Genomic DNA, 15,834 nt, shown 5'->3' with positions numbered 1-15,834 from the left:
GAAGAGGAGTGAATCAGGTGCATGATCGCCTTGCCACGTCACCGGTCAAAGGTGGGTGAACAAATCCAAATAAGAACCTAAACCACTTAATAAGATGATTTATTAGACAAAAAAACGAGTTCAAGAAGTTATGTGGCCGGAGATGCACATTGATTGTGAAATATCAAATACACACATTTACAAACAGAGAAAGTAGCTCCTCCTTGATTGCCAAAAAAATAGTTTGTTTGTGCTCTTTAGCCGATTTAATTTTTTTCTTCGTACTAATATATTTGGCTAAAAATATGAGCACCGAAGTCTTTTTTAGAATCACATGTAATTTTATTCAAAATTGACATCCATTACAGGTACGAAGATTTGGATAAAAAATCCAAAAAACTACAAAGTAATTCATATAACTAAGAATTTACATTGAAACCTATCAAAATAATATTTTTCATGGTACCAATCTTCGCAACACGAAGTACGCCGAGACTTCGGTAAAATTATTGCAATCTGACACCCTGCTCGAACACCTAGAAGCAAAGTTTTGACGTGGTTAGTTTCGTTTGGACCCTAAACGAAACAGACCTGTACCTTAGCCAAGCCCAAATGCCAAACGAACCTTTACTTTAGCCAAGCCCATCCGTAGACTTGCACGCGGGCCAAAAGCATTTTGGATCAACGGAGCAGGTCCACCGGCTCGCTCCTGCCGCAAATCCCCACTTTCTTATTCTTACCTGAGAAATTGAGAATCCACAAATCCCCAAAATCCCAGCGAAAGACGACGTGCGGATCTGTTCGGACGTCTCCACCGGCCGCCGGCAATGGCTGCTCCCAATCCCGGCGGCATCCCCATCAAGGTTAGCAACTCTCCCTTCCTCCTCTCCCACCAACGACCCCCGTCTTGTCATCCTCGAGGCCACGAACGCCATTTCAGGAGTTACACCGAATCGCGCAACCCCTGGCCCCTGGTTCCTGCGAACAGCTCGAAGAAACGATGGGCTGCCATTTCCGCCGGTTCTTCCGCGCTTATACCTGCATGGTTCCTCTAGTGCGTGCAATTTTTACCGGTGCTGTTGGATCTTCCGCTCCCTGGGCGCTCGTAGAGATTACGGGGTAGCTTCCGTTTGGTACAATAGAGTAGGTGCCTTTTGTTTAACAGGTGAAATGTCCCGTTGCAGTAGTTATCTGTCTTAACAAGGTAATGTTCATGGGAACATGCAATACAGTTATAATCTGTAGAGATCGGTGCCCTGTGAATCTGCAGTATTCATCTAGCCGATTTCATGGCCATAGGGTTAACCTGGTTTTTGTAAGTTTTTTCAATTAATACATTCATTTTCAATTACAGGCAGAACAGGATTCGGACGGATCAGCCCAGAGCACTGCCGATATGACCGCTTTTGTATGTATTAGATCTTGTTTTGAGTTTATATATATACTTCCTCCGTCCAACAAAGGATGTCTCAACTTTGACTAAATTTGAATGCATCTGTACACTAAGTCATGTCTAGATACATCCAAATTTTGACAAACTTGATACATCTTTTGTTGGACGGAGGGAGTAGTAAATTTGAGTTGTCTTGCTGGTTTGAATTGCTATTCAGATGTTAATCTTTTGCTTTTGTCCACTCCTTGCAGGTGCAAAACCTTCTAGTGCAGATGGTGAGTTCTTACTTTTGTTTGCAGTGCATTATGTGCAAGTCCACTTACTTCTCTTTTACTGAATCTGAAGATCTGAACTCTTGCAGCAAACAAGGTTTCAAACTATGTCAGAGAACATCATTTCAAAGAATATCCTTCTGAACTACTATTACACTTTCAGTTTATTCTGTTGCATGCATTCTGTTTTTCTTTCACGAGTAGAACATTTGACAACTATATACTCATGTTGTACTAGATTGCTGATTTGTCCATTAGTCACATGCCATATTATAGTGCAAGTCCTTGACCCTGATATCTGTTGTAACTTAAAATCCTAAAAAGGCAGATTTGTGAACTAAATTGGCAGGATTATCCATGCGCACACATGTGACATTTTCGGCGTTGACATTGACATGTTCTTCAAGATCTAACTTTTACCCCTAGTTTATATCGTAGTATATTTATAATACCCAACAAAAATATAATACTTTAAAGATACTTTCCAAGACTAATCTATACATATACTTTTCCAGTTTTCTGATCTAAATGTTTAAAACAATATTGGTGGTCAGAGTTTGATTGAAGGAATGTCCAAAATGTCACTTTTTGTGAACTGGAGGTAGTATAGTATGTAGTACAGTACTATTTTCAAACCTCTGCAAAATGCCTCCTTGTTTTGGAGTTTCATAACTTCCCAAAACCTTTGTGCAAGCACACATGTAGTATGAATGATGTCTGGGACAACTTCTTTTACTTAAGTGGGACTGGGGACTACCAAGAGTAAGTGTGAACAGAACCATAGTTGTTACCAGCATTCACACCATTTCTCTACCTTCAAAGTGATAGCTCTTTGCAACAGCTTCCTGATTCGAGCAACTTGATGTATTGTATAAATATGTGCACTTATATTATTATCCTTAACAAGCACTTACTAGATGAAATGGGTACAAGAATTGATGAATTGGAGATGAGCATCAATGACCTGAAGGCCGAGATTGGTGCTGACGGTATGACACCGACTAAGGTGAACGATGAGGAACCGAAGGCAGCAGACAGCTCTTCTTGAGCCAAGCAGGCAGGTCATGGCAGGCTTTGATTCTATGCCAACATCTTCGGCGTTAACAAAGTGTCTGTCGGTTATTAGCATGGTTGTATGCATCTCAGAAATACAGTAGCTGTTCTGGGAGCTCTCACTTGATTCATGATGTTTGATGAGTGCTCTGTTAATTACCGAAATGATTCCATCACTGTCGTCCTATGGGTGCACCGGAGCGTGATGATAATAGTAGTCTTTTTTTTTACAGTAGACGACAATAGTGGTTGCTTGACTCGCTTGGTCGTCAGAGCTCCTAGTCTTATCTATTCCGAGGACTTGAGGTTCGTCGTGAGCAAGCAACTCGACAAACCAGAGGAAATTCTTCTCAGACATGGAGTCTAGATACATGTGATATTTTGACAGTTAATATGGATCGGAGGTAGTAATTAACGGGTGTGGCAATGACCGTCATGCAATGTTATTAGCACGGCTGTACGCATCTCAGAAATACAGTAGCTGTACCCTCCCGCCCTTCCGAAAGAAATACAGTAGCTGTTCTGAGTACTTCCTCTGATCCTAAATTGTGGTCGAAATATTACATGTATCTAGACGCATTAAGAATAAATACATTCATATTTGGACAAATTTGAGTCAAAAAATTAGTATCAGAGGGAGTAGTTTATTAAGTAGCATGATCATAGTCAAGATAAGTCCATGTTAAAACTAATACCGGTTAGAACACAACCTTCAGCTGTTCATAGTCTTAAGCTGTTCATATTGTTTAAAAATTGCCTCGCTGCCCTACCTAGAAGTTTATTTTGATGAGTTTGACTGTCAGATCACATAGGCTACCGTTAAAAGTGCTCGTACAGTAGTCAATAGAGCTACAGTCGTTTGGTTGTGAGCCCAGCAGGACTTCAATTTTCCCATGAGCATGTAACTCGGCGGACGGCTGTACAGAACGAGTGGCGGTCAGCGTGTGGTGGACCCATCAAAAGAATGCGTCTCTTTCATTCAGGAATGGAACATGGATACAAATTACAAACCGCACAACGCCCGTTACACCAAATGTATAAACGAATGACCATATCTTGCACTGTTGTACACCATGGTACAATGATAGACAAACTTACACTGACAACACATCACACCGCCTTCAGTACTGGACAAGCATTGTACATACAAACTAACCAATGAACCTATGCCACACATCAAATGAAACCTACCCAACAAATCGCTAAGATGACGAAATATAAAGCCCAAAAAACAATCTCATGTAAATGATTCACCGGCTCAAAACCTTTTCTATAGAAGCCCTCTGTGGATTTGTTAGGCCCTGCAAATGATAATTCAGTTCAACAATCCTCACGAATATGAGATGCAACTGTTGAGAGAAAAAGGAACACATTATATTTCAATTGATAACGGCACCTTACCTGGCAAAGATGCTCAAAAAGTGGTCGGTCACTGTCCCGCAAGTTGATAAAGGTGTCCATTAGAAAATCTAACAACTTCACCTGTAAGATCAAGGCAATTTCCTGAATGAGTTGATATCATCTTTCTTCTAATAATGGAATTTTGCAGCAAATGGTCAAAAGCAAACCTGGTTAAGAGAGTCAGTTTTCACCAGATCATCATCATAACTATCGTCTTCATCCTATTGTACACATGGGGTTAAAACAAATAGAAATAATATGATATATTTGCATATTTCAAGAGTAGTAATGTTAACTACAACCATACCTCATCAAAAACTTTTGCCATTGCATTTAGATGCTCAACTGAAGGATTAGCATTTGATGGAACTGATGCTGAATATATCATATCATGTGGAATAGCATCCCCATTCTGAACCTCTTCCCAATCGCTATCCTGGATTGACAAATACTCTAAAAATCATCCTAGTTTATAATTATAACTGATGAGCAAAGTGTAGAAACCTCTTCACAAACATTGTCATCATCTGCACCAACTTGTTCCTGGATTTCAGCTAAAGTATCTGCTAGCAGTGAGAAGATCTGCATATGTATTTGGAGATGCTAAGAGTAAATATCATGACAAAACAGAAATATAAATTTATGTCCCACCCGACATTTAACAACAGCTATGAAATAACTGATCTTTGTGACAGATTCATTTCATTTATGGATTTGATAATTTTCACAGTAATTAACTACTCCGTATGATGGTGAAATCATTGGATACCTTAGTTGGGAGTGGAATCTTGGTCCAGTGATCAGGAGCGACCCGAGCTTTCGACCGGGTGGTTATACCTGCACTAGTCTGAATTTTTCTGGGTAAGACTAATGAGACCATGAGACAAGGTATGCACAGTTGAACACCAAGTAGACTCTTAAAATGGTAGTACCTTAACAAGATGTCCATCAACTTCAATCCTAGATAGCTCAGGATGACGAGTACATATGAGAAGAGATAATGCAGTAGTTGTTACCTTTATCTGGTAGGCTCCCTGGATTTCACCTATAAAAGATATTGACCAGCAAAACTCTTATTTAAGAGAAACGAAGAAAAAAGACATTATTCCCTATAAGGTATTGTGTTGCATAAGCACTTGCCTTGTAGTTGTGACCATTCGGACATAACATAAGCGAATGAATTCCCATAGCCCTGGGCAGGCATCGCAAGCAAAAGGTTGATAAACTGATCAACATTTGGTGCACTTAGATGTACCTGCAGCAGGCGCTAAATATTAATAAATAAAAACATGTAGACCTGATGCGCCATACCATGAATTGTTGCCATATAAGATGGCTCAAGAACCAAACAAATTACTGCATACACAACCTAAATGGAGACTAGTCAAAGAAGAAGTGTATAATAATAACAGTGAACCAAATCACAATTCAAATTAACTGTCTAACATAACCAGAAAGTTTGTCTGTATTAGGGGGGAAGGGAAGAACGGAGGGGAGGAGTTGCAACTCACTAGTCTGGCTATTATAACAACAAGAGAGCTCTTCAATACTACAATGTTGCTTGATTGCATACGTCTCACTATAGCAGCAATGAGCTCCGGAATGTGGGGAGATAGGTGCAAAGGCAGATGTAAAATAAGTTGCAAAATATAACTCCCAACGAATAGTGATACTGAACTTTCTAGCTCTGGATCCAAAAGCCTGTCAAGATAATTAAGAACTATGATGTAAGCATGCAGCTAAAATCATATGTATGGTTGTCAAAATGAGAATAACATTAAAGAATGAAGCAAATCTGAGCCCCTAGCTTAAAGACTAATGGTGCTGGTGCATTATTCACTTTTTTACAAATTCCTTCTGATTGCTGGTGATGTTTGCCAAATTAATTAAAGAAACATGTAACTGATTTTTCCATATTCAGAAATGGACAGATGGCAAATTTATTTAGGAACAATGAGGGTTAGATATACAAAATATGAGTCACCTTGAAGCTGCACTAAGTAGCATCTTCAATGTACCTCCTCCTTCACCACCCCAAACAAGCAACTCCTGCCGGCCACCTGATATAAATGCCGCCAAACATTCTGTTGCATTCTAAATTGGCAAAAGATTGGCATATTAACACTATAAATCCAAAGAAAATTGGTCAACTATACTTGAATGATTGAATCAAATTTAAGCATTACCTGCATTTCTGCATGGTCATCACTTTCAAGAACAATTTGAATGATAGATGTAAAGCATGAGTCAAACACTGCCTTAACAACAGCAGCTGGAGCATTCTGAAATTACACAGCAAAGTTAAGCTTAGCACTGATAAGTTTATGAAAATGCAAGCGATATGGCATTTTTCGAAGAAACTAATTCGCCTTGAACTCCATAGAATGCGGGAGATCTGAATACATACTTTGAGAATCATAGTCAAGAGGTCCAGTGAACCTGCGACAAGTCCATCTGGCTGAATCTTCGACTAGCAAATGAACCACAAATAAGATTTGCACAGTACAGCTAAATGCAGAAAAAACATGAAAAGATGCAACATCTTAGTATCTTACTGTGGATAAAATGGATCCAATTGTTGGAAGAATCCGACATACAAGTGGTTCTAAGCATCCAGGAGCATTCTTGATGGCCTAAAAACTAAGGGACCCTGTTAAGTAGGCTGCAAATTGCAGGAGTGCAACAACAAAAAGGATCCTGTACAAAATTCCCACCAGCAAATGATAAAAGATGCACAGGCAAAGCACTTGTGAGTTGTGACTGACCTAAATACTACACAAGATCAGCAATGATAAAGAAAAACCGTGCAGAACAGACAGGTAACAGTTGCATGCTCATCGGTCGTCAAAATTAATCAATATTTAGAAGAAATATAACAACCAAACATAAGGAACACACTAATCCATCCAACAAATCTCATTTTGGTCGACTCACATTCCCAATCTTAAAGATATTTGGACATGATAGTTCAATTGCCAGAAACACATTATATGTGTCAGGCCAATGTCAATTTGCAATAATAAAAGTTTAAAGTTTCTCAATGGACATCTATTCAAAAAATATTCGTTGATTCAATTAAAATAAAAATAGCTATACCCGGCTCCGCATATTCATGCATTTATGCTTGTAGCCTATATCCGCATCCATAACCGTTTTTCATTTGTGTGTAGAAAGAGCCACATACCCTACCATATTCTATTACTTACACTAAAAAATACTAGACAATCTTATTTTTCTGCACATAAAGAAATAAAGAAGCCATTGCAATTGCCGGAAATACTAAGCCTACTAAAGGCACGAAAATCGAAGGTAAGTTTAAATCCGTCATAGAATAGGTGTCTCAATTCAAATTAACTATTTCTATCTATTCGAAAAATGTCTTAAGATTCTTATGATATAATTAAGTATATCTATTATGAGGAATATTGACTATTGTATTTTTTAGTTTGCAAAATAAATATTTTTTATAGAAGACTTTTTTCTGTAAATACTGTGTATTTGATTCTATTATCATATGATAATAGTATATTTGATTTGTATTTATATTTGATTTGTATTTATTTATTATACCTTTATATATTCTAGATATATAGAATAGGCGAATCTCGATTTGTGAAGTCTCATGATCGTATCATGATCCATTTTTATTCGGCTATAATTGTTCATGTGTACAAAACATCAAGTTGGATTGGTGCATCATTTTGACATGGACTATAATCACCTCTTCATGCATACAGGAAATAATAAATTAAACAAAAGAAGTCATGGATAGGACCACCCAATTCTGACGAGAACCTACCTCTAGAACTTCTACAGCATCCATACTGATGAACGGGTCAGCGATGTGCTGGGCCCAAACATCTAGTATGATAGGAGAAATGACCGGTTCAATTGATGTTGATTGTTCACCACCTACATACCAAATGGAAAAATATCAGGGAAACCAAAACTCAAAAGCATCAATATGCCATACAAGCTCACATACCAGATCTAATGGCTGATTGCAGGGTATCTAGAACAAGATGCAGTGTTTCTTCAGATGCCTGTCATAAAACTCCCATGTACTCATTTCCTTTAATAAGTCAAGGCAAGCAAGTTACAATTTTACATACAAAATCACCTGCCTCAGAAGATCAACAAGAGACGAGAGTATGCCCATAATGTTTGGCTGAACCGAATTCTGATTAGATTCCGGTAAAAGCTGAGCCAGTGTCCTACAGGCACCTACTTTAACTGGGGGCGGCCTGCCAAATTACCTAAGATAAATGTAACATTCTCCATTGTGTCAGGGATTGTACGACAAATGAACTCATGGCCTTACACATCTGAGGCAATTGAATGAGCAGCATTGCATAGATATTGTTCACAGATTCCCTTGCTTATCTGACAGGTTTTCCCAAATCAGCTCATTCATCATATAGCAACAAAAACAAGAAAATAAAGTGCAATGGTGTTCACCACTGAAGAGAACTTGGCCACAACAGAAAATGCACGGGCATGAAGAAATGGGTACTGCTGCACCCCTAAAAACCACAATATATTAGTAAATAGCACAAGGAGATATACAATTTTCCAATGGAAGGAAAGGTACCTGTCCCCATAATGTCAACAATCATCGGCTCAAGTAAATCTCTCACATTGTAACCAGAATCCTAAACAATCAGAAAGCACATGATGAATGAATAAGGAACTCTTAAAGTCTATTTTTGACTTTAATAACTGGAAAAAGGCAAAATTGCTTCTGAGGCCCTCCACTTTGCACTTTCAAGCAATAAGGCACTCTTAAATTAAGTACTCATGAGAAGTTAAGTATCTATGTGAGTATAATGTGGGGTCAACATGAGTAAACATTCTGATGTATTTCCCTCTGATTCAAGGTGTTGTTCCTCTTCATTTTTAGTTTTGTACAGTTCCGGAGTGATACCACACCCTAATACTACAGGCAACCCATAGTGGCAGGCAATACAAACAAGCCACATCGTCCCTACGACCCTACCAATGGAAGGGATCAGCTATAAGATACTAAGTTATAGGCATGATGGATATAAGGTACCAAAGAGGCATGTAATACCAATACCTATCCAAATGAAAGCAAAAGATTGTTCCTATAAGCAAAGTAGAGGGATCTATGGTACAAATTTGCAACCAGAAAAGATCAGAGAGTTAACGAAACTACTCAGCACAACAACAACAAAATTATAAACCAACCTGTGCTTCACACAGATGTTCTGAAAGTGAACCTAGAGCAAAAAGTGATGCTTCATGCAGCTAGCACAAAAACAAATGGTGTATATTAGATAAAGTCAACTGCATAAAGACATTATGAGCACAAAATTTGCCAGGTCAAGTAAAATATTAGTAGAGAACAGCTTAAAATATGCTCAGGACAGACTTAAAGCAACACTAACTTCGAATTTTTTGCAGGTCAGGAAAAGATTTTCTGAAGTGAACTAGCCTAAAGTCATGGTACATCACCGAAAAGGTATTGAGGGAAACAATAATCAGAGTAGAATTGTTGATAGAGGTGAGATCTCAAGTGCTGATTTCCTTTATAATTTTTTCAAAAGCTAATAGCTCACTCTCCACCAGTCGGCAGAACCAGCTTGTTTTAATTCATGTGATTCACGAAAACGCATTTGTGAAGCTTCCAAAATAGAGTCCATTCCATAATCCTCGTAAGCAGTGACTATCTCTTCGAGCAAAAGAGATCCTGAAACAATGAAGATGTCAGGAAAATGTGTTGCATTTGACAAATTCCTATTTAAGAAGAGATTTTAAATTAATCTCTTGTAATGACCTAGTAATAAGAATGGTGGTATAGCGGGCAAGCAAAGACATTTTGAGTCTACATTGTTGATTGTCAATATATGCTAGAGATGGTTATAATATTTTAGTCTACTATTAAATTGTAGTTTCGGCCGTATAATGTGAGGAAAAAAAAATGTTAGAAACATTCACTGTTAATATAGACCAATGAAGTTACCAAAAGAAGCCAAATTGTAGCTCATACCAGACACACGACAGCTATAAGTTACATCATCCTCATCAGCAACATACTGGTTAGCATCACGTGACCAGTTTTGCACCTATAGTAACAAAACAAATAAATACATAAGCATTTCCAAGCAAAAAAAAAAGAACTAACAAGCATATGGACTAGCCATGGATCAACCAGTTCACATAACTTCATATACCTGTTCTTCAGTTATCTGTTGAAAGGAGATAGTGTAGTATGCCAGCTCTTTAATGTTTCCTGCAATAACCTAGTGTAACAGCACAGAGAATCATTACACAAAAAAGATGCACAAAATGTATAGTCGCTAAAATGCATACCTTTGCTAACAGAGAATTCCCCACAATTGTTGTCCATAGCTCAAATAACTGGAAGATGTGACAACATTGTAACACACCAAAGACACGCAAGCAGTGGAACCAAATGGACTACAGTACAATAAAAGAGAAGAACAACTAGAAAAACGTACCAGTGGAATAGATGCAAGAAATTACCTGAATCTCGAAGGACTCAAGACTTCTTTCACTACCATCAGAATCATAGCCAACAGAATCTACATCCTCTGACGCTTGAATCATTGACAGGTGATAGACCTTGAAGGATGAAACAAAGGTTTGCCACAATGGCGCAAGAACAGCTGTACAAAATTATCCCACCTATCAGAAAGGCAAAAGACTAAGAGCAAAATTATCTGTGCCTCAGACATTGAAATCATAATTCATAATAAATAATATATTATTCTTGCCAGAAATTTTGGCTTCAGGTAGTCTTGGAAAGTTCTGGATAAGCTGGAGTAAACATTTCAGCACCTGATCACCAGACAAGCATAGGATTCAACAACTATCAACAATGCATGCCTTAAATCTCAGAAGACAGACCATATGATATATACCTCCATCTGCATGCTCCAGTCATCGGGATTTTGGGTCAGCACCGGTGAATTTAAAATTATTGAGAATTGCTCCATAAGTGGATCAAGCATTGAAGTAATCAAACTGACTGTCTCTCTCTGCACCAGCAAATCAACTCAATTGGTTTCCATAATGTGAAGAAACGACAAAAAATAGTATAGCATTAAACAATAAAAAGTACCTTATAAACACCACTCATCGATCCAAGCATGGAAATACATGAATGGACAATTCCAAGAGCCTTTGCACGAAGAGAATTTTCATACAGCTGTTTTTCCAAAATGAGTAGGAAGATATAACATTATCTCCAGAAATATTTGCTAAAACAGAAGGAGTAACAAGTACAAACTTACATGCGGAGATGATATTATTCTGTACAATGATGGGAATAGCTCCGGCACTAATTTTGGAATACATGTATCATCCAAATCATCTGATAGAAGGGCTAGGCATCTTAACGCTCCGCGAACTGCCACAAAAAGTAGGCCATTGCTTTCAGGATAAAGATAATTCCAAACTTAAAATAACCATAGTTTTCATCATCATTCTATTCAAAATGTTTAGGATATGTAAATATCCAGGGACAGAGAAATGCAAATTTAGGCAATGTAGCACCAAACCAACATTACAAATGTTAGATACTGTTGAACATTGACACATGCCCACAGAACAATGACAAACACACAATTACCGACATAGTGAAGCCTAAAACAGGAGTAACTTTAAAAACTGATGTTGTAGATGCCTTTTGGTTGATATAAAAACTGATGTCTGTACCCACACAATATAGAATGTAAGGCATGTTTCAAGAGGCTTCGGATTAGCATGAGAAAGCAGATAGGAGGTATTTTGAACTTCTTTAGACAAATGACTGTGTCCCAATTTGCCATAACTTGACTTCAGTTTAAAAAAATTAGAAGCTCAAGACCTCCCAAAAGGTGCAGCCTCTGGAGCTTTGCCGGGAATCCTAGGGTTCCCCTTTTCGTATTAACAAGCGTCCGCAACCTTCTCATACAATAATATTGAAAGAAGCTATATTGCTATAAAGACAACCCATTTGGAGGAGCCAATGCTGGTCAGAAATTGACAGCTCCAAGTCTAAGTTCAATGCTTGCACACAAACTTGCATACCCTGATTTGAAAATACTTGAAAGCAAAAAAAAAATGTACTTCTATACCTCCATTCCCATTGCTTTGGTCACCAATTAACTTTAAGAGAAAAGGAAGCAACTCAGCCCAGTCTTCGGGCCAATCATGCTGCCCAATAGCAGCTATAGCCATGCCAATAGCAGTACGAATTTTCCCATGAGAATCATCAAGTGAGGTAAGAAGGAGTTGACGTATAACAACCTGATGAGATATAAGAGTGATAACAATGTAATATAAGAACTTAATCACAATAGAACTATAAGAATTTATAGAGTAAGCATGAGGTTCCTGTGATTTGGCTAACAGAAATTTAGGTCTTACTAACAAGAGTAGCAGGCACAGACAAGTGCCACCATATGTCAGAACAAAATGGGGATCGGATCAGACTACACATGTTTTGAGTATTTATTTATTTTACTACTGCAAATAGCATACCTTGCCACCATATGTCAGAACAAAATGGCGATCGAATCAGACTACACTTGTTTTGAGTATTTATTTATTTTACTACTGCAGATATCATACCTTGTTCTTAATGAGTTTTTGTGAGATGAGAACAAAATGGCAATGATATCCGTTTGTCTCAACTAGCCAAAGAAATAATGAAAATGACATCATGGCAGTTCTGACCTGAGTCCTAATTCACGTCATTCAATGGAAACCGAGGTACCTACTAACCTTTTCTGAGGCAGAAACAACAGGAGGCACAAAATTGTCTTCGTCTTCCTCCCAGTGCTGCTTGATGAACTGCTTTAACAAGACAGCAGCAAGGTGCCAGGAAGTAAAGGACCAACAAACAACAAGATAGGCCAACATGTGAAAGGCAAGTCTGACAAAAATATAGTATGCACAACAAAGTTCAGATATAGAAACAACTGCAAATAAATGACTGAGGATATCTGACGTAGCCCAAACAGGACCTCCTTGTTGATTGTGACCTTTGTGAGGGCAGCTCCATATCCTGAGAAAACATTACAGCAAAACCAAGCACTGCTCAGCTTACAGAAGATTTGTTGGAGTGAAAATGCACACCATCTATTAAAGAATAATGACCAATTCAAAAACCATAACTCAAACACTCTCAACATTTGAACATGTGGGTGTAGGTCAGGGTGCTACAAATTTGGTTCAGTTTTGCAACACATGAAATATCATTGTCTAGGATAATGGCAGAAGAACAGGGTATAAATCATGCTCAGATCGATCGCTTCTCATGTGATTAAAAGGCATGAGTGCGAAAATTGACATCACGGACTAGGGTCAATTTGCAGATGATCAGTAATATTTTGCTGTTGATGCCCCAAGAAAGATGTTTTCAACTACTAGCATATAGTACAGGTAGAAAAATGAAGTGCGTTACAACACAATAGCAAATGGGGTTTCATTTGTGATGAAATGGGAAACCACAACAGAATGAATTAACCTGTGTTTTTTTTTGAGCCCAAGAAAACGCCACCAAAATTTGGCTAACCAATATTTTGGCTAAGGTTTTGGTTGCCCATGTTTTGGCCAATGTTGGCAAGAAAAATGAACTGCCACTGGCTAGGGAGCATGGGCATGCCAAAATAATGGCTACTACCCAAGCAAGAGCCAAAATTTTGGTCATGACCAAAGATTGTCATGGTTGGTTCTGGCCGTGATCTAACTAAAGAGCACCCATGACCCATCCACAGGAAGAAAAAATGAGGTGCTAGGCATCAGTAGTCAGCGCCGAAAAAGTAAGCATCCACTCACATTGTTTGCCAACAAAACAGCATTCAAATATCTCACAAGGGCAATCAACACCGGACCCACTACCACCATGGTGTACAGCACAAAGCTGATGCAGTAACAGGAGGGCTGTTTTACAGTTCTATGGTGTGTTTGCAGGTATTTACATCAGGTAACCCGTAGATGTAGAACACATGAAAATTGAACTTTATGACGAATGAAGGGCCACACGCCCAAAGCCCCAAACCGCACCGCCAGACTAGGACTCCGAAGCATTTGCATTCAGATACTTTCGCTCTCCTAAATCGTCAACATAGCGTGGCCACTATCAGAAGTCGCCACGATCCAATCATGACAGGCACGCACGCAGACAGTAAACTGAGCGAGGGGGGCCGAACCGGGTTGGAGGGAGGCCTGGCGGAGGGACTCTTCGGCGAAGGCGCGGACGTCGCGGGCGGTGTCGAGGGTGGCCGTCAGGCACTCCACCAGCCACCGCTGGTCCCCGTCCGCCGCAACAGCCGCCGCCATTGCAAAGCAATCGACCAACCGCAGCCGCCGCACACTTTGCCTAGGGTTGGACCTCCGTATGGAGCGCCTTTTGGTTCCCCGGAATCGATTTGGTTTTGACTGGAATCGCGCCGGTAGAGGGTTAGAGGCGGGGGCTGGTGGGAAGAACGGCGGGGGATTGGGGGGTTTTATGCTAGGGTTTTTATAGGAGGAGACAAGTTTTTTTTTTCTTTGGCGGCCGGGAAGACGAATGGAGATTTGGAGCACGAGTGAGTTTTTCTTTCGCCTTTTTCTTTAAAGAAATAGCAACACTTTCATCAATTGGCCCTGGGCCTAAGCCCATGAGAATGTGGAGAAGGATCCAGTTCAGAAAGAAAAAGGACCTGGTGAGTGGTAAGGATTAGGAGAGGCTGTGCAGCTCGGCCCAGGAGGCAGATTCAGCCTTAGGATTTTTTTAGCAAGTCTTCTCTTTTACTACCCTATCCACCATTGCTGAATTTTCCGTTCCACTCGCCTCCGGCCCGCCATCTTGGCTCTGCGAGGTGGTGCAATCTTGGTTCCTCCTAAGAGTATCCACAAGTGTGTTTGCTTACATCAATTGTTTGGTTCAGATCGGCAACGGAATGATGGAGGTTGCAATGTCGTCGCGAATAAAGGTAGTCTGGTTATTCCTCGTGGCGGTGCCTCAACATGCATTGCTGCCGATACAGAGATTTTTAGTTCTCATAGGTTTAGTGTACGCGATCATGCGGATTTTGGGTTTGTGTACCCGCAGATTCATTTATTTGTAGCTGCTGAGTTTTTGTTAGTATGGCATGCTGCTTTTGTTAAGTTTATCTTTTGTAATTTTGGAATCCTTCTCTAGCATTCTGGTGAAGATTTTGCAGTTCGATGACCCGCACCTTCAGGGGATCATCCCCGGCCCAAGTACGTTCAACGCTCACGGCTCCTCATCTTTTTGGATGAGCGACTCAAGGGGCTTTTCGAAACCTTTAAAAATAGTCAAGTTCGTGTAGGGTACCAGTGGTGATGTTGCTGCTCCAGTCTGATTGCGGTCTCTGCGTTGAAGCGTCAGTAGTATTTCATGTTGCAAAGTATGATATCACGGGGAAGATGGTTTTAATAGATTTCATTGTAATTCTTAATTGTATGAGTTACTTTGTACGAGTACTTCGTAGTTTCTACAGTCTATGATCCAAACATTGTAGTACATGTAATAGTTCTTACGTTTGAATAAATTTACATGTTATGCTTAAAAAAAAAAGCAAGCCTTCTCTTTTCTTTGGCAAATTAGCAAGTCTTCTCCTCCATATCATCATTTTTGTATGCATAACACTATTACGACATCACTTGAGGGCCGGGGCACGTGCCTTAGGATTACGATAAATCGACCCCTGGCAAACGTAGAAACATGCAAATAACAACAACACTTATGTGTATTTGTTT

At 39.4% G+C, this 15,834-nt stretch overlaps 2 protein-coding genes across 3 annotated transcripts; one reads left to right on the top strand and one right to left on the bottom strand.

Annotated features, from left to right (window-relative positions):
* The first annotated feature begins 683 nt into the window (after positions 1–683).
* On the top strand, positions 684–2,932 carry LOC100832022 (heat shock factor-binding protein 1). The gene is made up of 5 exons (XM_003563916.4): positions 684–842; positions 1,334–1,387; positions 1,624–1,647; positions 1,734–1,776; positions 2,559–2,932. Exons 1-5 carry the CDS (start codon positions 807–809, stop codon positions 2,690–2,692), a joined length of 291 nt encoding a protein of 96 aa, XP_003563964.1. The 5' UTR covers positions 684–806; the 3' UTR covers positions 2,693–2,932.
* Positions 2,933–3,647: 715 nt separating this feature from the next.
* LOC100834065 (importin-9) lies at positions 3,648–14,629 on the bottom strand. Of its 2 annotated transcripts, none has more exons than XM_003560771.4 (33): positions 14,280–14,628; positions 13,071–13,132; positions 12,850–12,942; positions 12,201–12,372; positions 11,376–11,491; positions 11,204–11,290; positions 11,004–11,120; positions 10,857–10,920; positions 10,606–10,748; positions 10,432–10,479; positions 10,293–10,361; positions 10,109–10,184; positions 9,678–9,808; positions 9,307–9,366; positions 8,690–8,750; positions 8,557–8,621; positions 8,420–8,481; positions 8,219–8,342; positions 8,084–8,141; positions 7,898–8,010; positions 6,654–6,731; positions 6,506–6,568; positions 6,285–6,380; positions 6,083–6,192; positions 5,610–5,799; positions 5,239–5,353; positions 5,031–5,143; positions 4,868–4,945; positions 4,603–4,680; positions 4,406–4,534; positions 4,266–4,319; positions 4,099–4,179; positions 3,648–3,998 (listed from the first exon to the last, which is right to left on the bottom strand). In XM_003560771.4, the coding sequence occupies exons 1-33, from the start codon at positions 14,407–14,409 to the stop codon at positions 3,948–3,950; spliced, it is 3,087 nt and encodes a 1,028-aa protein (XP_003560819.1). In that variant the 5' UTR covers positions 14,410–14,628; the 3' UTR covers positions 3,648–3,947. The 2 variants fall into 2 exon arrangements, with proteins under 2 accessions (XP_003560819.1, XP_010227767.1); XM_010229465.3 differs by having other exon boundaries at positions 3,701–3,998; positions 4,615–4,680; positions 14,280–14,629.
* Between the last annotated feature and the right edge of the window lie 1,205 nt (positions 14,630–15,834).

Source organism: Brachypodium distachyon, chromosome 1 (assembly GCF_000005505.3).
Source record: "Brachypodium distachyon strain Bd21 chromosome 1, Brachypodium_distachyon_v3.0, whole genome shotgun sequence".
Classification (NCBI taxonomy): Eukaryota; Viridiplantae; Streptophyta; class Magnoliopsida; order Poales; family Poaceae; genus Brachypodium; species Brachypodium distachyon.
The sequence above is the reverse complement of the archived record's forward strand: the minus strand, read 5'-3'. Positions and strand labels throughout refer to the sequence as shown.

What these genes read in the sequence shown, in the direction of transcription:
- LOC100832022 (XM_003563916.4), top strand. Translation starts at nt 807, where the DNA reads ATGGCTGCTCCCAATCCCGGCGGCATCCCCATCAAG. An exon ending in CTGCCGATATGACCGCTTTT is followed by an intron (nt 1,388 to 1,623) that starts GTATGTATTAGA and finishes CACTCCTTGCAG; the next exon opens with GTGCAAAACCTTCTAGTGCA. An exon ending in AGAGAACATCATTTCAAAGA is followed by an intron (nt 1,777 to 2,558) that starts ATATCCTTCTGA and finishes ACAAGCACTTAC; the next exon opens with TAGATGAAATGGGTACAAGA.
- LOC100834065 (XM_003560771.4), bottom strand. Translation starts at nt 14,409, where the DNA reads ATGGCGGCGGCTGTTGCGGCGGACGGGGACCAGCGGTGGCTGGTGGAG. An exon ending in TCCTGTTTGGGCTACGTCAG is followed by an intron (nt 12,943 to 13,070) that starts ATATCCTCAGTC and finishes ACTTCCTGGCAC; the next exon opens with CTTGCTGCTGTCTTGTTAAA. An exon ending in AGATTCCACTCCCAACTAAG is followed by an intron (nt 4,681 to 4,867) that starts GTATCCAATGAT and finishes ATACATATGCAG; the next exon opens with ATCTTCTCACTGCTAGCAGA.